Source organism: Aegilops tauschii, chromosome 3 (genome assembly GCF_002575655.3).
Source record: "Aegilops tauschii subsp. strangulata cultivar AL8/78 chromosome 3, Aet v6.0, whole genome shotgun sequence".
Classification (NCBI taxonomy): Eukaryota; Viridiplantae; Streptophyta; class Magnoliopsida; order Poales; family Poaceae; genus Aegilops; species Aegilops tauschii.
The window spans coordinates 323005783-323028229 of record NC_053037.3 but is presented as its reverse complement, the minus strand read 5'-3'; the positions used below and the strand labels follow the sequence as shown (position 1 = coordinate 323028229).

At 46.7% G+C, this 22447-nt stretch overlaps 1 protein-coding gene across 3 annotated transcripts; it reads left to right on the top strand.

Annotated features, from left to right (window-relative positions):
* Positions 1 to 1071: 1071 nt before the first annotated feature.
* On the top strand, positions 1072 to 4380 carry LOC109751508 (probable protein ABIL1). Of its 3 annotated transcripts, none has more exons than XM_020310391.4 (9): positions 1072 to 1538; positions 1679 to 1761; positions 2523 to 2673; positions 2752 to 2851; positions 2938 to 3021; positions 3106 to 3178; positions 3253 to 3308; positions 3458 to 3546; positions 3858 to 4380. In XM_020310391.4, the coding sequence occupies exons 1-9, from the start codon at positions 1422 to 1424 to the stop codon at positions 4011 to 4013; spliced, it is 909 nt and encodes a 302-aa protein (XP_020165980.1). In that variant the 5' UTR covers positions 1072 to 1421; the 3' UTR covers positions 4014 to 4380. The 3 variants fall into 3 exon arrangements, with proteins under 3 accessions (XP_020165980.1, XP_020165981.1, XP_073366561.1); XM_020310392.4 differs by having other exon boundaries at positions 1155 to 1538; positions 3864 to 4380; XM_073510460.1 differs by lacking the exon at positions 3458 to 3546 and having other exon boundaries at positions 1155 to 1538.
* Positions 4381 to 22447: the final 18067 nt, after the last annotated feature.

Here is a 22447-nt window from a genome sequence, read left to right as displayed (position 1 = left end):
CAAGGCTTATAGTGATGTGCATTACCGAGTGGGCCCAGAGATACCTCTCCAACAATCGGAGTGACAAATCCTAATCTCGAAATACGCCAACCCAACAAGTACCTTTGGAGACACCTGTAGAGCACCTTTATAATCACCCATTTACGTTGTGACGTTTGGTAGCACACAAAGTGTTCCTCCGGTAAACGGGAGTTGCATAATCTCATAGTCATAGGAACATGTATAAGTCATGAAGAAAGCAATAGCAACATACTAAACGATCGAGTGCTAAGCTAACGGAATGGGTCAAGTCAATCACGTCATTCTCCTAATGAGGTGATCTCGTTAATCAAATGACAACTTATTTCTATGGCTAGGAAACATAACCATCTTTGATTAACGAGCTAGTCAAGTAGAGGCATACTAGTGACACTCTGTTTGTCTATATATTCACACATGTATTATGTTTCCGGTTAATACAATTCTAGCATGAATAATAAACATTTATCATGATATAAGGAAATATATAATACTTTATTATTGCCTCTAGGGCATATTTCCTTCAGGACGGCGGCGGCGAGCTTGCTGTCGGCGTGGAGATGGAGCTGGAGCTGAGGGGGGCAGGTGAGCACGAGGGGAACAGAGGCGGACGCGAGGTGGATTCGTTCCGACAGAATTAATTCAGGTGGAGAGAGTGCGGGTTGAATAGGGAAAAAGGCAGGGGGTTTCTGCAAAAGTGCATGCGCTGACCGATCCAGCCACCTGGCTGCCAATTGTCGAGCTGTGATTGGCCTGGGACTAAATCATCACATGAGGTGCAAGTTGGGGTATGATGGAGTCAAGTTTTGCAAGATTAGGACTGAATCATCACATTCTGTGCAAGTTAGGGTACCTGGGGTGCTATTACCTCGCAACCGAACCCAAAGGTACCAACACACCAAACATCTTGCAACCAAACAGCAACAGCCAAGTGCAGAGGACGAGCCACAGGACGGACGGCGGAGACAAACTCACTTTTTTCATCAAATCATCAGTGGAAAAAATTAAAGAGTACCGCGAAGGAAAAAGAGGCTGACAAAGCTTGCACTCGATGCCCCTAATCTGCTGCCGTCATTTGCCAAGTGTGTGGGTGGGTGCTGCGCCCGCCGCACATTGACTAGAACTTAAAGCGACTGGCAACCAACACGACCCCGTCCGCCGTCGGCATCCGCGCCCACCCTCACCTCCTCGCTCGCTGCCCCACTCCGCCACCTGCCTCCACTCCCGCACGCAGCCGGAGCCGGAGAGCAGCTACCTCCAATACGCGAGCTGCTGCAGCACCCGCCAGGCGCGACAGCAGCAGAGGCGAATCGCATTCGCTACCTTGCTTCCTCCCCTCCTGACGTGCCTTGGCCTCCCCGCTTCCCGTTCCCACCGACGACAGGAGCGAGCAGAGGACCGCGATGCAGCTGCAGGCGCCGCCCTCGTGGGTGCCCGGGCCCGACCCCGCCCGCCCTGCTCCCACCACCTTCGACGAGGCGTCCATGGAGCGGAGCAAGAGCTTCGTCAAGGCGCTCCAGGTACGCCGCCGGCCAGGATCCTGGAGATCCCGCCGCTACCCGACTTGGCTTTCGCCTCTATCGGCGCGCCGACAGATCCGCGTTTTGCGCTCCCTTTGTTTAGGTTGGCGGTAAGTGACTTGCGTCTGTCGCGCGTGCAGGAGCTCAAGAACCTGCGCCCACAGCTCTACTCCGCCGCGGAGTACTGCGAGAAGTCGTACCTCCACAGCGAGCAGAAGCATATGTGAGCTATTCTTGTCTCCACTGCGATTCCCAGTTCTACCACTCAATTCTGCAGTATTCTGTAGCAACTCGGTCGCAATTTCTTGGCAGTAACAACAACTTTGCATGTGTAGCAATCATTGTTTACTTGATGTTGCCAGCCGATGTTTTAACCAAACTTTATGCCCAGCTTCTATTTTGGCGTTGTGAGTCTACCAATGATGCGCAATGGGTTTCTATGAAGCATTGATTGGTTCGGTAGTATGCTAGTAGCATATTTGCACCCATCTACCGACGAACTAGGAACAGACAAATCAAGGACAATTGATTGAGAAAAACTCTCCAGGTGTGGAGGCTTAAATGCGGAGACACCACTAGAGAATTAATCATGGGCAGTGAAGGTTGTAGGAATTTTGGATTTCTTTGCACAACTTTTCATAATTGTTTAATTCAGATCTGCTATTTTAAGCCGTCGCCTGAGAAATAGTTACTCCAAATTGTGCAACTACTTGATTCCCATTGGATAAAGAATCAACGCTCAGAATCGTCCACCTAGAAATAAGAATTTCTTGGTCGACTTAGAAATAAAGGTTACCTTGTTAATTTTAGTTGAATGGACGCGTCCATCTTCTGCATCTGACTGCACTGCAAAAGGAACCAAGGATTCTGTAAATAAGGAAGAACAAAAGGCCGCATCAAGTTTCTGCTAGGTGATCACTGCACAGAAGTAGAACATGCAGCGAGAGGTTGTCTGATCATTTTTCGCATGTTTCTTGTTATCAGTGTGCTGGACAACTTGAAGGATTATGCTGTCAGGGCGCTGGTCAACGCGGTCGACCACCTTGGCACCGTTGCCTACAAATTGACAGACCTGTATGAACAACAGGTTTCAGAGGTCTCAACTGTCGAGCTGAAAGTAGCATCCTTGAACCAGGTACTGACTATTTTAGCAAGAGAATTTGTGCTGATAGAGCTGCAGGATTTACAAGTGACACTTACTTTCCATGTTCAGCAAGTCCTGACTTGCCAAACTTACACCGATAAAGAAGGCCTTAGGCAGCAGCAGATGATCGGAAACGCCACAAGACACCACAAACATTACATCGTACCAAGTAAGGACGTGTGATACAAACATGTATTTCTCAGCCCAAGAAACGATTATCACCTAATTTAACTTGTTAAATTTTCTCTGAACTAGCTGCGGGAAACAAAAGAATGCAGGCCTTTTCTGAGATGCAAACAGACGCCGAGTTTGACTTAAAGCCTAAACCTTATCCCTCAGGTGCCTTTTCTTGCTTCTGTGCGCACATTTGGAAGTTTGATGCCAAATACTTAGTGTACTAATGCAAAATGTTTTCCTTATTAGAGAAGACTCTTTTCTGGCACTTGGCTTCAGAGAAGAACACCAAAACCAATGGAGAACACCAATCTGAATTGGGGTAAGTATGTCACGTCCATTTTTCTCCACTCTTCCGAAATGGGGTATTTGATTTGTTGTCATCTGCTTTTGCAGCCATGGGGAAACGAAAACTACTAAGCCTACATCCAGTGGTGGGTTCAACCTTACAGGTATTTAATTTATTTTGTTGCTTATAGCCCCAGTTGTGTGGTTTGCTTTTATGATTGGTACTAAGTTACCTATTTAGGCAGATTTTTGCATAGTTTATATCTGTGTGTACAGACAACAAGCATTTTATCTGAAACAACTTACATTTCAGGTAAGGAATTGTCCGTGTCTCCTTTGCCCAAGCGTCTGCAGTCGAATGTGAGCAGCTCGGACATTGTTACGCGTAACATTGGCATGAAGGTAAACCATGATATGATGAAATATGTGCTTAGTATTAAGGCCTGCAATTCATTTGGTGGTGTAAAACTTGTCTATTTCCCTCCACAGACAACCTATCTTGTGTACTCCCTCCGTTCCTAAATACAAGTCTTTGTAGAGATTCCACTAGATGGACTACATACGGAGCAAAATGAATGAATCTACACTTAAAATGCATCTATATACATCCGTATGTGGTTCCTAGTGGAATCTCTACAAAGACTTATATTTAGGAACGGAGGAAGTACAAAACTCTTGATTATATATTGGGGTTGCCTGATTTGCATTTTCAGGATCAGCCTGGTGCAAGGCATTTGGCATCATTCAGTTCTCTCGACAACCCAAGAGGGCGTCAAATCCAAAAGGCTCCCGTCCGCACCAAAAGTATGCTAGCTGCTTTCTTTGTCAGGCACAGGTCCGGAAAGATGAAAAACGTCTCTGTTCGTTGATCAGCTGCAAACCTGTAGTTTGCTCCTGCCCGCCCCACCATGAAGTACATGCAACGAACTCAGTCCACATCTCTTATATGACTATTTGCATCTTGTATGTTAGTGTCTAGAGATAGACCTTATTTTGATGCCCTTTTCATCTATAAATTGATGAAAAAATTTATACGGATATAGTCAGTCTTAAACCATCGTGTCTAGTCACTAGGCAGAAGTTTTCAGTATAAATGAATGAGATGGAATGCATATGGGTATGTCAATGCTAAGTTCCTTTCATTTATATATAGATCATAAAGCGTGTCTGTAAAGAAAACAACCGAAGATTTGTATCTCCTTGAATGAATGTTCACATGTCTTTTTGCATGGAAAACTATTGCCACAGATTTTTCAGGCATACTCACAGAGATTATTATTCAGTTGAGAGCGACGACGGGACCCTCCCGACCCACCCACCCCTCCTGCGTCGCCCCCGCAGGTGACGGGGAGGGAACCCTAGCCGTCGCTGGCCTTCCTCCCACTTACCGCCCCCGCCGCTGCCACACGGCGGCGGCGGCAGGCCTCTTCATCCCCTCGCGTGTGGCGCCGGTGCGGGCCGCTGCCACGGGCCAGGGCACCGTGATTGGTGGGTCGCGGCGGTGCTCCGAGTGCCCTCCCGGCGACGACATTAGGTGGCATCTGTGGTGCGTTGGGCTGCTTGCTGGAGGGGCGTGCTTGCCGCCGCTCGCGACCAAATCTGGCGCGGGATGTATTTGTCGGCGCGGGCCATGGGTGGCGCGGGGCCGGCGACCGCTGTGGGTCCTGGACGGTGGTGGCGGTTGGTCGTGGTGGCCCGACGAGGTTCGGTGGCTGTGGCTGTGCTGGCGGCTGCTGGATGTCCCGGGAAGGTGGTGCGTGCTTGGGGTGGCGGCGATGAACCTTTCGGATCTGCATCGGGGGCTCGTCCTGCTGCCGACTCATGGGCGACGCGGGCTGTGGTGGTGTGGGCTATTCGTCTCCGGTGGCTTTAGGCGCCGGTGATGGCACGACATGGTGGTGTGCACCAGTCGGGTGTGTCCAGCAGTGTGGCCGCGGTGACCAGCTTGACTGGCGCGCGGGTGAGCGGGTCTGTGGGGGCGGCGACACTCACTGGTGGCTGTGCCCCGTCGGCGGTGCAGCGCAGCGGATGCGACCTCCCTTCTCCTCGGTCTATGCCGTCGAAGTGGCTATGATCGGGGGCACGTGCTCGGGAGGATTTGCTCGGGGCCCGAGGCGTGTCGGAGTTGCTGCTCCGGGTAGGTGAGATTGGGCTCGATCCAGGTTGTGCCCGCGAGCGGGGAGGTCCCGCCCTCCGTTGGTGCGGTCGTCGTTGGTGGTGGTCGAGACTTCACGGTACTGTTGAGTAACACAGAGTCGAGGGCCATGAAAATGGCGTCGTGCTAGTGTGTTCGGCGACGGCCGTCGGGAGTCAGGGGGTGTGTCTCCCCCAGTCCATCGGGACTGGCTAGGGACGCAGGGCTGGGCCCCTACAGTGGTGGCCCCGGCCCAGCCTCCATAACTCATGTCGGGCTAGGAGTGGAAGGTGTGGCCTTCTACTCTTCCTACCGTGGCTGGTACTCTGTGGTGTGGGTGGTGGGTGAGGTCTCGGACATGGATATCGGGGCGGCGGCTCCGGATGGCAGTTTGCTTGGTTGGCTCTCCGGCGGGCATCATGGCAGCGGTGGTGGCTCACATCTTGGTCGTAGGGGCGACGAGCGGGGTAGCGGTTGGTGGCTCGGGCGCGTCCTCTGTTGGACATCGCCCAGGTCTAGATCTGGGGTCTGGGCACGTCACATTTGCCATGGGGCCTCGGTGACATTGGTGGGGTGCCGAGCGAAAGCTCCACGTTTTTGCGCTGGCGCCAGTGACGCTTGTGGGCGTCGTTCTCTTATTGAAGACGTCATCGTGGATCTCCTCTCCGCGTCAGAGTTCCGGGTGAAGAGCCTTGCCCGGTGGGGCTAGGCAGCGACGACGCTCTGCGCCGTTATCCCTCTTTGGGGCGCTATCTAGGAGCTTAGATGTCCTAGGGTGTTGCGTGGGGTTGTTTTTAGTTTCTCTTGTGTTCTCCTTCGGTAGCGTAGTTGCTTGTCTTATTCGCGGTCCGGGTAACCTAGGATCTACTTTGTAAGAGGGCTATCTTATCACCTTGTATCGTTCGGTCGTGTACTTTATTCAGTTTGTGCTTTTATTTATAGGGGGGGGGGGGGGGGCGAAAGCCTGTTTTAGAGAAGGAAGAAACCTTTGATTTGTATCTTGACATGTCGATAACTCGATGAGGTACTTACATAAGATAGTGATTGGTTCATGGGATCAGGGTCGATGATATTGCAAAAAATTGCATGTATGGTATGTTTTTGTCGGAGTAATAAGGATGGATGAGATGAAATTATGTGACTTTTCTTGTTTTTCTTTTTGAAATTTACTTTTCTTGTCTTCGTTGGAGTACTGAATATGGATGAGATGAATTATTACATGTTTACCTTCATGGCTTATTTTAAGGATCCCTACATGATTTCTTTTCTATGGTGAGCATTTGTGTTGTAGGAATAGAGGTGCTAGATTCCTAAGGATTGTGTTCTATTTTTTCTGCAGGGAAGGATTGTGTTCATATTCTAACCTGTAAGATTGCCAGCCAGCTTGGTTCCTGGGCGCTCCCCCAGATTGGCCCTTCGCTGGCCATCCGATCCTATTCGTTTTAAGTCTCAGCCGTCTGATCTTCACCTCAAGTACCTTAGGTAATTCTGGTTTTCACCGGATGGTTGCTTTTCTTGGCCAATGACGAGTGGGCACGTCTCTCGCAGGTATTGGCTAGGTGAGCCATCGGGAACATGCGAGGAGGATTCTCCAATCCGCGCCTCCATGCGCACCTGCACCAAAGCCCACAGTTGCACGAACCCTAGCACCCACCCGCAACCGCCACACCCCTTCCTCGTCCTCCTCCCCTCCTCCCTTGCTCGTTGATCTAATTCCTAAGGGTTCTTAGTATTAGGTGAGACCTCATGAAAAATTCCTAAGGCCTTGCTTGGCTGCTCGGGGAAGATTCCGCGAGTGGTTTCTATCCACGTATGATTTTGGTGATTCCCTGCTTGTCACCCAACCCCCATTATTTCTCATTAATTCCATCACGGTTAATCATCGTGTTACATAGTCCGTTTGGTCCCTCCCCATCTAATCCATGCAAGGCGTGAAACAAGGTGGAGAGGCGTCACGCCGTTGCGTGAGAGAATCAAGTTAGGATTCCTTCCACGGGGTGCAGGACGATGTTTTTTTCCGTTTGGTTTGGAGCCGTTTTGACCAGGGAAAACCTACGCTGGCCTTAACCGAATGCACATAAATAGGCGGGCTGGGTTTATTCCATGACGGGGGTGGATTCCCGTGAACCCATGTGGATTGGACCTCGAACCACGCGGGGGCGGGGGCAACCGAACAAAGCCTAAGAATTGGAGTGGGCTTGATATCCCAATCCTTACTTTTCCTATTCCTATGATTTGGGAATTATGTAAAACAAATGAGCCATTTCTCCTTCTTTTAGATGGAATTGTTGATCCCAAACTGGTAAACTGGACAAAACATAGTTTACCGAACAAATTATAAGAACTAGAAAATATTCCATCTGAAACACACACGGAATAGTTTTCATACAAAGACTCACAATAAAATGCAAACATGAAATTAAGACCAAACAAACCGATATAAGCTTTTTCAAATTGATATTCTTGAATTCCTGCCCCAGCATGAATATAACACAAGTTATGCTGAAATCTACAATAAAGAGAGTCCGCCGCTTGAGGTAGAGCCAGAAAACCAGTCTTGGACATTGGCTGGGGCACCACCATGAGCTTCACAAGGGGAGGATCCATTGTTGATGCTCCTAAAATGTGGATCCGTCAAGTCCAACGAGCTGAAGAAAAATCATGTCATGGTTGACCAGACCACGTGATGTGGCACCACAAATCTACATGGTACAAACCTACATCTCAGTGGCAGCCGAAGGCAAGACCGACATGTCGAAGAAGAATGAGGACAATTATTACGCAAGCCAATTTGGTCATCGTCATAGCCAAGAGAACGAAAAACGACACCCTAAAATAACAAAGAAAATTTGAGCCTCCCATAACCTCACGACACCGCCGGAGGTGAGGGAGCGATGACTCATCAGTAAACTAATATCTCGAGGGGTGGCGGTTAGGGTTGGATGGATGATCTCTCCAGTCACTAAAGCTAGCTATCAATAAAAATGTTTTTATTAGGCATGCCTATAGCACAATGGACAGAGGATTTGTCAAACTGCCACTGATTTTTAGCGCCCGTCACATTTCAATCCAAGGGCTCTTGTCATCTTCAACCTTTAACTAACTACCGTTCTTTTTCAACAAATGATGGATTTTATTTACTTAAAATCAAGCATCAAGATGGGTACAAAGACAATGAGTGCACACCTGGCCTCTGCATATTTAGGACGCACACAACTGACTATAACACATACACAAAAGAAGAAATCAAAAGGCAAAGAACAAAGTCATACAAGACTTAAGCTATGCCTAAGTAGGGGAAAAGAAAAAGAAATCAAAGCAACCAAAACTAATTGTGGTCCTACCCAACTCAATTGGTCGTACCCCCTCACGGTCTCACTCACAGTGAACAACTACCAGCTTCGGTTCAGCGACCGTCGTATCCATCACCGCTTCTCGGCCATCTTATCCGTCATCAAGAACCCCCACTGCGAAGTTATCCTCACCGCCCCCGGTTCAGTCCAAGCCCGCCTTTGCTGTCGTTGTTACGTCACTTTGCTTCGCCTCATTCTGTCTCTAGCTCGAATCACACGAATCACAAATGAATCTCACGATCAGGAAAACGACTGAGATTTCATCGCTTGTGTTTTAGCTAACTGCTCTTTATTCTAATCTACGATGTCCACAAAGTCATGAAAGAAAAATGAAATGATCACATGTCTAGAAAAATAAAAATATGTATGACACTCCGTCGTTGTCTCTTCCCACCCATCACTGCATATCTACCGTATAACTACAATAGCTACATTCTACTGCATTTGCGTAGTATTCAGGTGGGGGCATACGTTACATATTATTTAGCGGAAATGCTTTTTGAATCCCGGATAGAGCGTGCTCCTATATGTACGAAAAAGGCTTTCGCCCTGCTATATTGATATAGCAACCGCCCGATACAACAAAGAGTTCAATGCTGGGGCAAACAGCACAAGCATGCCCAAAAGAAACAAAAAAGAAAGAAGAGAGAAAATAATGTCCACAGCGTCGGATCGACGAAAACGATAATAACCCAAAACCGTTGCGCCCACCGGAGATGTGCCACCTCGCTCCAGGCACCTCGAACCTCCGCATACCAAGCAACACCTTCAGGAAGGAACACGACGACGACGACGCTGCTGCTCGGACAGGTCCTAGGGTTTCCCCCGGTACGCGGAGGGGCGTGGGGAAGGGGAAGACCCGACGCCCTTCAGGAAGGAACGATGGCGCCCACAGGCGTCACCGCGTCGGTGCCGGCAAGCCGGCCCAGATTTCTCCCATCCGCCAAACACCCACAACCCCGAACGGTCCGACGCGCACCACCAGACGACAAGCCACCCACGAACGTGCGCCACCACGGACTTGCCATCATCACCGCCGCCTCACCGTGGTCATCGAAGCGAGACCGACAAGGACGAGAGGGAGCAGCCGGGAACGAGGAACGGCAGCGAGGGCAGCCACGCCGGAGGAGACAACCTCCACCGCCATCGGCGGTCACCGACCGGACGCGGCAAGGGGAGCGTACCAGGCCCTCGAGGCCCGGTCGAGCCCAAAAGGGGCTCGTGAAGCACCCGTCACCGAGCTGCAGTAGACGTGTCGCCGTCTCCACCACCCCCCGCACGAGCCGCACCACCACCGCCCCCGCCGGAGCCGCCGCAGGCGAGACCGAGTCAGGCCCACCCAGACCCAGATGGGGCCCAAAAGGGCCCAGATCTGGGCCGGGAGGGCGCCGCCACCATCTACCGCGCCAGCTGGCGCGGTGCCAAGGGGCTGCGCCGCCGCCTCTAGGCCACCCGGAGCTGCGCCGCCAGGAGCAGCCGCCGCTGCCGGAATCACCGTTGACCGAGGAGCACCGCGGGACGCCACCACCCGAGTCGTGGCACCGCGCGCGGGGAAGGGACGGCCGCCGCCGCCGCCAACACCACGCGGGCAGGGCCCGGTGGCGCAGGCCGGCGGCGGCGGGAGAAGGGGAACGGGAGGGGAAGGCGCTGGAGGGCGGGGAGATGGGCCCCCGGTCGCCTCGCTCGGGGAGGCGACGCGGGGAGCGGACCTGCAGATGGAGATGAGCCTGGGCTCGTTTGTCCAGATTATGAACCCCGCGTGCTCCTATATGTGCCGCTCATGTGCAATGAGATAGGTAAATACGATGTATTTTAGTGTTGTATTTTGCATAATTTGAACATCGGAAATGCCTTTAGGATCCTGGATAGTATCGTGCTCTTATATGCGCTGCCCATGTGCAGCGAGATAGGTGAAACAATGATATTTCAATGTTGTATTTCGCATAATTTGACCTTTTGATATTTTGGAAATGTGAATTATGAAACTTGGGTGTTGTTGCTTTATATATAAAGCGGGACAAAAGCCTGTTTCGAGAGTGTTGTAACCATTCACGTAGGGGCATTTTGGGTACTCGCCTCATGGTTTGGCATGAGTTGCTGGCATGGCTAGATTTGTAGACCTATCATAAGAGCAGAATGAGTTTAAAAGGAATTTGCATAAGAATGACTAGCAAATGAGACCGTGCATTGCAACGGGGTAACTAAACTATAAATTGGCCACTTGTCACAATGCGATGTCTCGCCATTGGTTGATGTATGATTGTTAGATAATAATCTAGCAATTTATGAGGTAATTCTAGACTAATAATTGTAATTCTTGTGCACATACAAATTCTCACATGGTATAAATGTTAAGTCTTAACAAAATTCTGACTGGATTTTCAATTTTGAACAGTAACAAAAGGAGAACAGTCTCACCAGTTGATTTTTAATCTTAAACAGAAATAAAAGGTATAGTCTCACCCTACTGGCATGCATCTTTTTACAGCAATGGCAACCACTGTGAAAGGGATAGGTCAGCAGGCTTAAGGTAAATGGCTGATGTAGTGTAAGGCGGATCCTTTTGTGGTTTTGGGAGAGTGGACCATGGAGTTGTGCATTCCCGGTTAGAGCATGAACGAAATTTAGGTGCTCAAGTTCAAGTTGTGTTAGTAGGTGAGTTTTTAATTTGTTCAACTATTTTATGCTTCCATTTTTATTTGTTCGTCAACAAGTCTAGATAGCATAGGATTACACCAGGAACCTACAACGAAGCAAAACATACATGAACACACTGTTGCAGAAACAATTTTTAAATATGGCATAATACATTTTGCCATGTCTTTTTTTGAGGAATCGCGGGGGGGGGGGGGGGGGGGGGGGGAGTTCTCCCACCTGAATATATTGCTCAAAAGGGCCAAAGACTAGGCTTTGGCTAGTCCAGTTTATAAGGAAAACCAGATCGAAAACCTAAACAAGTTGGCCCCATTTATAAGGGAAATCAGACCGAAAACCTTAGAAGTAGCAAGGATAAAAGTAGAAGAGAGAAAGAAAAAAGGACACCCAGGGCAATGCTCGCCTGGCTAGCAAACAGAAGAACCATCACCATGAAAGACACAAGTAGATGTGGGGTGTTGTCGAGGGATCACAATACCAGACTTTGCAACCAGCCTAACGCACCGCACTGGCGTGCATACCAAACCCCATGGAGCAACTCAGGAGAATCCACAATCAATGAGTGCGACAACACGAACCTTGACTGAGAGCTCCACCACGAAAGTTTGGAATGATTAGCAAGTTGGGGAGGCATCTCGCGCCATCAATAAGCAAATATAAACCGGCACATCACCAAAAGCACGAGGCTCGCTACAACACAACAACAACCATGAGAGGGTCTTCAGCGTGCACAACAACAAGCGTGGGACACCTTCACGAGCGGAAAACGGATGGCCGCCTTGCGGAGCCAAAGGCACCACCGCCAAACCCCAACGAACACCACCAAACAACCACCATCGAATCCAAGTCGGCCACACCACCACCAACATGCCCGCTTCTAGACAATGCCTTCAAGAAGGCTTGTGATAACCCACAAGTATAGGGGATCACAACAGTTTTCGAGGGTAGAGTATTCAACCCAAATTTATTGATTCGACACTAGGGGAGCCAAAGAATATTCCCGGGTATGAGCAGTTGAGTTATCAATTCAACCACACCTGAAAGACTTAATATCTGCAGCAAATTTTTTAGTAGCAAAGTAGTATGGAAGTAATGGTAATAGTGGCAAAAGTAACAGTAACAGTTTTGTAGTGATTGTAACAGCAGCACGACAAAAGTAACTTAGCAAAGATCAATATGTGAAAAGCTCGTAGGCATTGGATCAATGATGGATAATTGTGTTGGATAATATTCATCATGTAACAGTCATAACCTAGGGTAACACAGAACTAGCTCCAATTCATCAATGTAATGTAGGCATGTATATCGTATATAGTCATACATGCTTATGGAAAAGAATTTGCATGGCATCTTTTGTCCGACCCTCCCGTGGCACCGGGGTCCATAAGGAAACTAAGGGATATTAAGGCCTCCTTTTAATAGAGAACCAGAACAAAGCATTAGCACATAGTGAATACATGAACTCCTCAAATTACGGTAATCACCGGACATAATCCCAATTATTGTCACCTTGGGGTATGCTGATCATAACTCGTAATAGGTGTCTACAACTTGCAAGATAGGATCAAGAACACACATATATTCATGAAAACATAATAGGTTCAGATCTGAAATCATGGCACTCGTAGTGACTAGCATTAAGCATGGCAAAATCATAGCAACATCAATCTCAGAACATAGTGGATACTAGGGATCAAACCCTAACAAAACTAACTCAATTACATGATAAATCTCATCCAACCCATCACCGTCCAGCAAGCATACGAAGGAATTACTCACTCCCGGCGGTGAGCATCATTGAATTGGCGATGAAGGAAGGTTGGTGATGACGATGGCGACAGATTCCACCCTCCGGAGCACCGAACGGACTCCAGATCAGCCCTCCCAATGAAGAACAAGAGGTGGCGGTGGCTCTGTATCGTAAAACGCGATGAATCCTTCTCTCTGATTTTTTTCTCCGCGAATAGGTATATATGGAGTTGGAATTGGGGTTGCCGGAGCTCTAGGGGCACCACAAGCCTGGGGGGCGTGCTCTGGGGGGGGGGGGGGGTAGGCGCGCCCCTCGGCTTTTGGCCCATGGGTGGCCCCCTCTGGTATCTTTTTCCGCCAGTATATTTTATATATTCCAGAAATATTCTCCGTAAATTTTCAGGTCAATCCGAGAACTTTTATTTCTACATAAAAATAACACCATGGCAATTCTGCTAAAAACAGCGCCAGTTCGGGTTAGTTCCATTCAAATCATGCAAATTAGAGTCCAAAACAAGGGCAAACGAGTTTGGAAAAGTAGATACGATGGAGACGTATCAACTCCCCCAAGCTTAACCCATTGCTTGTCCCCAAGCAATTCAGTTGACAAACTGAAAGTGACAAAGAAAAACTTTTACAAACTTTGTTTGATCTTGTTGTTGCAAATATGTCTAGCCAATATTCAGGTTTTCGGCAAAGATTATGAACTAACCATATTCACAATAACACTTAGATCTCACATTTACTCATATCAATAGCACAATCAACTAGCGAGCAATAACAAAATATCTCGGATGACAACACATTTTCAAAACAGTCATGATATAATATGATATAATGGTATCTCGCTAGCCCTTTGTGAGACCACAAAACATAAATGTAGAGAACCCCTGAAGATCAAGCACTGACTAGACATTATAATTCATGGCAAAAGAGATCCAGTCACACTCATACTCAACATCAATTAAAAACAAAGCATAAAAATGGTAATAGTGCTCTCCAGCTGGTGCTTTAATAAGAGGATGATGACTCAAAATAAAAGTAAATAGATAGGCCCTTCACAGAGGGAAGCAGGGATTTGCAGAGGCGCCAAAGCTCGAAGCTTTTAAAACAGAGATTGATATAATTTTGAGAGGCATGCTACATAACAACCAAGAGACCTCACTATCTTCCATGCTAGACACATTATAGGCGGTTCCCAAACAGAATGGTAAGGTTTTACTCACCCTCCACCGACAAACACACTCTACGGCTAGCCGAATCCACGGGTACCGTCCATACCAACAACAATCCTGGGAGAGTTTTGTTTCATTATTATATTTTGATTTTATTTTGATCATGGAACTGGGCATCCCAATTACCAGCCACTTTCTCGTGAATGACAAGTGAATAAACACTCATCGTGAGAATAACCCACCTATCATGGAAGATACTAACAGCCCTGATATGTCTCCAACGTATCTATAATTTATGAAATATTCATGCCATGTTTGCAACAATTTTATAAGGTTTTGGTATGATTTTATTAGAACTAACCCGAACTGACGCTATTTTCAGCAAAACTACCATGGTGTCGTTTTTTGTGCAGAAATAAAAGTTCTCGGTATGGGCTGAAAATTTACGGTGATTTTTATGGACCAAGAGACCCCCGAAGCACCGGAGCTAGGCCAGAAGAGTCCCGAGGAGGCCACAAGCCTCCGGGGCGCGCCCTAGCGGGGGCGCCCTAAGGACTTGTGGGCCCCTCGGGCACCCCCCTGACTTGTTTCCAACGCCAAAAATTCTTATAAATATAGAAACCTCCAAAAGAACACTAGATCGGAAGTTCCGCTGCCGCAAGCCTCTGTAGCCATGAAAAACCAATTGGGAGCCCGTTCCGGCACCCTGCCAGAGGGGGAAACCATCACCGGAGGCCATCTTCATCATCCCGGCGGCCACCATGATGAGGAGGGAGTAGTTCACCCTCGGGGCTGAGGGTTTGTACTAGTAGCTATGTGTTTGATATCTCTCTCTCTCTCGTGTTCTTGATTTGGCACGATCTTGATGTTCCACGAGCTTTGTTATTATAGATGGATCATATGGTGTTCTTCCCTCTCTACCTTCTTGTGATGAATTGAGTCTTGCTCTTTGAGGTTTCGTTATGTTGGATTGAGTATTGGATTTGAGAACACTTGATGTATATCTTGCGATGGGATATCTATGGTGACAATGGGATGTTCTATTGATTCACTTGATGTATGTTTTGGTACTCAACTCGCAGATTCCCGAGGTGACATTGGGGTAATCTATGCATAAGGGTTGATGCACGTTTTCATCCTACGTTCTCCGCTAGAAACTTTGGAGTGATTCTTTGTTGCACGTTGAGGGATTGTTATATGATCCAATTATGATATCATTGTTGAGAAAACTTGCACCGGTGAAAGTATGAACTCTAGGCCTTGTTTCAAGCATTGCAATACCGTTTTTGATCACTTTTATTACTAGTTACCTTGCTGTTTTTATATTTTAAGATTACAAAAACCTATATCTACCATCTATATTACACTTGTATCACCAACTCTTCGCCGAATTAGTGCACCTATACAATTTACCATAGTATTGGGTGTGTTGGGGACACAAGAGACTCTTTGTTCTTTGGTTTCAGGGTTGTTTGAGAGAGACCATCTTCATCCTACGCCTTGATGTCTGCTAGAACTAAGTCGGTATTTCCCCAAAGAGGAAGGGATGATGCAGCACAATGATACGTCTCCAACGTATCTATTTTTGATTGTTCCATGATGTTATATTATCAATCTTGGATGTTTTATAATCATCTTATACTCATTTTATATCATTTTTTGGTACTAGCCTATTGACATAGTGCCAAGTGCCAGTTGCCGTTTTTTGCATGTTTTTTACATCGCAGGAAATCAATACCAAACGGAGTCCAAATGCAACGAAACTTTACGGAGATTTTTTTGGACCAGAAGACACCTAATGGGCTAAGGCTGCGCCTGGGGGGTGCTCCGAGGAGAGCACAACCCACTAGGGCGCGCCAGGAGGCCCAGGCGCGCCCCAGTGGGTTGTGCCCACCTCGGGTGCCCCCCGGACCACCTCTTTGCTCTATAAATAACCCAATATTCCAGAAACCCTAGGGGAGTCGACGAAAATCAATTCCAGCAGCCGCAGAGTCCAGAACCACCAGATCCAATCTAGACACCATCAAGAAGGGGTTCGCCACTTCCATTGGTGCCTCTCTGATGATGCGTGAGTAGTTCTTTGTAGACCTTCGGGTCCGTAGTTAGTAGCTAGATGGCTTCCTCTCTCTCATTTGATTCTCAATACAATGGTCTCTTGGAGATCCATATGATGTAACTCTTTTTGCGGTGTATTTGTTGGGATCGGATGAACTTTGAGTTTATGATCAGATCTATCTTTTTATATCCATGAAAGTTATTTGAGTTTCTTTGATCTCTTATATGCATGATTGCTTATAGCCTCGTATTTCATCTTCGATATTTAGGTTTTGTTTGGCCAACTTGATCTATTTATCTTGCAATGGGAAGAGGTGCTTTGTAGTGAGTTCGATCTTATGGTGTTTGATCCCAGTGACAGAAGGGGAACCGACACGTATGTATCGTTGCTACTAAGGATAAAATGATGGGGTCTATCTCTACATAGATAGATCTTGTCTACATCATGTCATCGTTCTTATTGCATTACTCCGTTTCTCCACAAACTTAATACACTAGATACATGCTGGATAGCGGTCGATGTGTAGAGTAATAGTAGTAGATGCAGGCAGGAGTCGGTCTACTAATCTTGGACGTGATGCCTATATAATGATCATTGCGTGATATCGTCATGATTATTTGAAGTTCTATCAATTGCCCAACAGTAATTTGTTTACCCACCGTTTGCTATGTTTCTCGAGAAAAGCCACTAGTGAAACCTACGGCCCCGGGGTCTCTTTCTCATATTATTTGCCTTCGCGATTTATTTTATTTGCCTTTTATTTTCAGATATACTAAACCAAAAGTACAAAAATACCTTGCTGCATTTTATTCTTATTTATTTTATTTGGCGTTCGATCTGTCAATCTACTACAATTTTATTCACGTCCGTTTGCCCATCTTGGGGCGCCGCTACCCGTAAGGGATTGACAACCCCTTTTACACGTCAGGTTGCGAGTAGTTGTTATTTGTGTGTAGGTGATGTTTACGTTCTGTTGCTTGGTTCTCCTGCTGGCTCGATAACCTTGGTCTCATAACTGAGGGAAATACCTACCATCGTAGTGCTGCATCATCCCTTCCTCTTTGGGGAAATATCGACGTAGCTTCAAGCCGCATCAAAAGGAATTTCTGGCGCCGTCGCCGGGGAGGATCTACAACATATACCTGGTTCCTAATCACAAATCTCATCTCCTCGCAATTTACATTATTTGCCATTTGCCTCTCATTTTCCTCCCCCCCCCTTGACAAAAAATTGCCGTTTTATTCGCCCCTCTTTTTCGTTCGCCATTTTCTTGCCGGATCTGTTTTTGAGTGCAATCTTGTTGCATAGTCATCATGACTCAAGAGAACACCAAGTTGTGTGATTTGTCAAATACCAACAACAATGATTTTATTGGCACTCCGATTGCTCCTCCTGCCACTAGTGCGGAGTCTTGTGGTATTAATACTGCTTTGCTGAATCTTGTTATGAAAGATCAATTTTCCGGTACTCCTAGTGAGGATGCCGCGTCCCATCTTAATACCTTTGTGGAATTATGTGATATGCAAAAGAAAAAAATGTGGACAATGATGTTGTGAAGATGAAATTATTTCCGTTTTCTTTACGTGATTCTGCAAAAAATTGGTTCTCTTCTTTGCCTCGCAATAGTATCGATTCTTGGAATAAGTGCAAAGATGCTTTCATCACTAAGTATTTTCCGCCCACAAAAATTATTTCCCTTAGAACCCAGATCATGAATTTCAAGCAACTTGAACATGAGTTGAAGGAAATATGCCCTAGAGGCAATAATAAAGTTGTTATTTATATTTCCTTATATCATGATAAATGTTTATTATTCATGCTAGAATTGTATTAACCGGAAACTTAGTACATGTGTGAATACATAGACAAACAGAGTGTCACTAGTATGCCTCTAATTGACTAGCTCGTTAATCAAAGATGGTTAAGTTTCCTAGCCATATACATGAGTTGTCATGTGATTAACGGGATCACATCATTAGAGAATGATGTGATTGACTTGACCCATTCCGTTAGCTTAGCACTTGATCGTTTAGTATGTTGCTATTGCTTCCTTCATGACTTATACATGTTCCTATGACTATGAGATTATGCAACTCCCGAATACCGGAGGAACACTTAGTGTGCTATCAAACGTCACAACGTAACTGGGTGATTATAAAGATGCTCTACAGGTGTCTCCGATGGTGTTTGTTGAGTTGGCATAGATCGAGATTAGGATTTGTCACTCCGAGTATCAGAGAGGTATCTCTGGGCCCTCTCGGTAATGCACATCACTATAAGCCTTGCAAGCATTGTGACTAATGAGTTAGTTGCGGGATGATGCATTACGGAACGTGTAAAGAGACTTGCCGGTAACGATATTGAACTAGATATTGAGATACCGATGATCGAATCTCGGGTAAGTAACATACCGATGACTAAGGGAACTACGTATGTTGTTGTGCGGTTTGACCAATAAAGATCTTCGTAGAATATGTAGGAACCAATATGATCATCCAGCTTCCTCTATTGGTTACTGGCCGGAGATGAGTCTCGGTCATGTCTACATAGTTCTCGAACCCGTAGGGTCCGCATGCTTAACGTTCGGTGACGATCGGTATTATGAGTTTATGTGTTTTGATGTACCGAAGGTTGTTCGGAGTCCCGGATATGACGAGGAGTCTTGAAATGGTCGAGACGTAAAGATCGATATATTGGATGACTATGTTTGGACATCGGAATGGTTCCGGGTGAGTTCGGGCATTTACCGGAGTACCGGGGGCTTACCGGAACCCCCCGGGGAGTATATGGGCCCTAATGGGCTTTAGTGGAGAGAGACAGGGGCGGCCAGGGCAGGCCGCGCGCCCCTCCCCCTTGTGTCTGAATTGGACTAGGGAAGGGGGGCGGCGCCCCCCTTTCCTTCTCCCTCTCTCCTCCTTCCTTCTCTCCTACTCCAACTAGGGAAAGGGGGGAATCCTACTCCCGGTGGGAGTAGGACTCCTCCCAGGGTGCGCCATAGAGGGCCGGCCCTCCCCCTCCTCCACTCCTTTATATACGGGGGAGGGGGGCACCCCATAGACACACAAGTTGACAGTTGTCTTAGCCGTGTGCGGTGCCCCCCTCCACAGATTCCACCTCGGTCATATCGTTGTAGTGCTTAGGCGAAGCCCTGCGTCGGTAACTTCATCATCACCGTCGTGCTCGCGAAGCTCTCCCTCGACACTCATCTGGATCGAGAGTTCGTGGGACGTCACCGTGCCGAACGTGTGCAGATCGCGGAGGTGCCGTACTTTCGGTGCTAGGATCGGTCGGATCGTGAAGACGTACGACTACATCAACCGCGTTATCATAAAGCTTCTGCTTACAGTCTACAAGGGTACGTGGACTACACTCTCCCCTCTCGTTGCTATGCATCACCATGATAGATCTTGTGTGTGCATAGGAATTTTTTTGAAATACTACGTTCCCCAACAGTGGCATCCGAGCCAGGTCTATGCGTAGATGTTATATGCACGAGTAGAACACAAAGAGTTGTGGGTGATAATAGTCATACTTCTTACCAGCATGTCGTACTTTGATTCAGCGGTATTGTTGGATGAAGCGGCCCAGACTGACATTACGCGTACGCTTACCCGAGACTGGTTCTACCGACGTGCTTCGCACACAGGTGGCTAGTGGGTGTCAGTTTCTTCAACTTTAGTTGAATCGAGTGTGACTATGCTCGGTCCTTGTTGAAGGTTAAAACAACACACTTGACGAAAAATCGTTGTGGTTTTGATGCGTAGGTAAGAACGGTTCTTGCTCAGCCCGTAGCAGCCACATAAAACTTGCAACAACAAAGTAGACGACATCGAACTTGTTTTTGCAGGGCATGTTGTGATGTGATATGGTCAAGACATGATGCTAAATTTTATTGTATGAGATGATCATGTTTTGTAACAGAGTTATCGACAACTGGCAGGAGCCATATGGTTGTCGCTTTATTGTATGAAACACAATCGCCATGTAATTGCTTTACTTTATTTCTAAGCGGTAGCGATAGTCGTAGAAGCAATAGTTGGCGAGACGACAACGATGCTTCGATGGAGATCAAGGTGTCAAGCCGGTGATGATGGTGATCATGACAGTGCTTTGGAGATGGAGATCAAAGGCACAAGATGATGATGGCCATATCGTATCACTTATATTGATTGCATGTGATGTTTATCCTTTATGCATCTTATTTTGCTTAGTTCGACGGTAGCATTATAAGATGATCTCTCACTAAATTTCAAGGTATAAGTGTTCTCCCTGAGTATGCACCGTTGCTACAGTTCGTCGTGCCGAGACACCATGTGATGATCGCGTGTGATAAGCTCTACGTTCACATACAACGGGTGCAAGCCAGTTTTGCACATGCAGAATACTCGGGTTAAACTTGACAAGCCTAGCATATGCAGATATGGCCTCGGAACACTGAGACCGAAAGGTCGAGCATGAAGCATATAGTAGATATGATCAACATAGTGATGTTCACCATTGAAAACTACTCCATCTCACGTGATGATCGGACATGGTTTAGTTGATATGGATCACGTGATCACTTAGATGATTAGAGGGATGTCTATCTAAGTGGGAGTTCTTAAGTAATATGATTAATTGAACTTTAATTTATCATAAACTTAGTACCTGATAGTATTTTGCATGTCTATGTTGTTGTATATAGATGGCCCGTGCTGTTGTTCCGTTGAATTTTAATGTGTTCCTAGAGAAAGCTAAGTTGAAAGATGATGGTAGCAATTACACGGACTGGGTCCATAACTTGAGGATTATCCTCATTGCTGCACAGAAGAATTACGTCCTGGAAGCACCGCTAGGTGACAAACCCGCTGCAGGAGCAACGTCAGATGTTGTGAACGTCTGGCAGAGCAAAGTTGATGACTACTCGATAGTTCAGTGTGCCATGCTTTACGGCTTAGAACCGGGACTTCAACGACATTTTGAACGTCATGGAGCATATGAGATGTTCCAGGAGTTGAAGTTAATATTTCAAACAAATGCCTGGATTGAGAGATATGAAGTCTTCAATAAGTTCTACAACTGCAAAATGGAGGAGAATAGTTCTGTCAGTGAACATATACTCAGAATGTCTGGGTACCACAACCACTTGACTCAACTTGGAGTTAATCTTCCTGATGATAGTGTCATTGACAGAGTTCCTCAATCACTGCCACCAAGCTACAAGAGCTTCGGGATGAACTATTATATGCAAGGGATGGACAAGAAATTCCCGAGCTCTTCGCAATGCTAAAGGCTGCGGAGGTAGAAATCAAGAAGGAGCATCAAGTGTTGATGGTCAACAAGACCACCAGTTTCAAGAAAAAGGGTAAAGGGAAGAAGGGGAACTTCAAGAAGAACAACAAGCAAGTTGCTGCTCAAGTAAAGAAGCCCAAGTCTGGACCTAAGCCTGAGATTGAGTGCTTCTACTGCAAAGGGACTGGTCACTGGAAGCGGAACTGCCCCAAGTATTTGGCGGAGAAGAAGGATGGCAAAGTGAAAGGTATATTTGATATACATGTTATTGATGTGTACCTCACTAATGCTCGTAGTAGCCCCTGGGTATTTGATACTGGTTCTGTTGCTAATATTTGCAACTCGAAATAGGGGCTATGGATTAAGCGAAGATTAGCTAAGGACGAGGTGACGATGCGCGTGGGAAATGGTTCCAAAGTCGATGTGATCGCCGTCGGCATGCTACCTCTACATCTACCTTCGGGATTAGTTTTAGACCTAAATAATTGTTATTTGGTGCCAGCATTGAGCATGAACATTATATCTAGATCTTGCTTGATGCGAGGCGGTTATTCATTTAAATCAGAGAATAATGGTTGTTCTATTTATATGAGTAATATCTTTTATGGTCATGCACCCTTGATGAGTGGTCTGTTTTTACTAAATCTTGATAGTAGTGATACACATGTTCATAGTATTGAAGCCAAAAGATATAAGTTTAATAATGATAGTGCAACTTATTTGTGGCACTGCCATTTAGGTCATATTGGTGTAAAGCGCATGAAGAAACTCCATGCAGATGGATTTTTGGAATCACTTGATTATGAATCACTTGATGCTTGCGAACCATGCCTCATGGGCAAGATGACTAAGACTCCGTTCTCCGGAACAATGGAGCGAGCAACGGACTTGTTGGAAATAATACATACTG

Excerpts from the sequence above, each read along its gene's own strand:
- LOC109751508 (XM_073510460.1), top strand. The coding sequence starts at position 1,422 with ATGCAGCTGCAGGCGCCGCCCTCGTGGGTGCCCGGGCCCGACCCCGCC. Across the intron at positions 1,539-1,678 it reads GCTTCGTCAAGGCGCTCCAG|GAGCTCAAGAACCTGCGCCC; the intron begins GTACGCCGCCGG and ends TCGCGCGTGCAG. Across the intron at positions 3,022-3,105 it reads GCCTAAACCTTATCCCTCAG|AGAAGACTCTTTTCTGGCAC; the intron begins GTGCCTTTTCTT and ends TTTCCTTATTAG.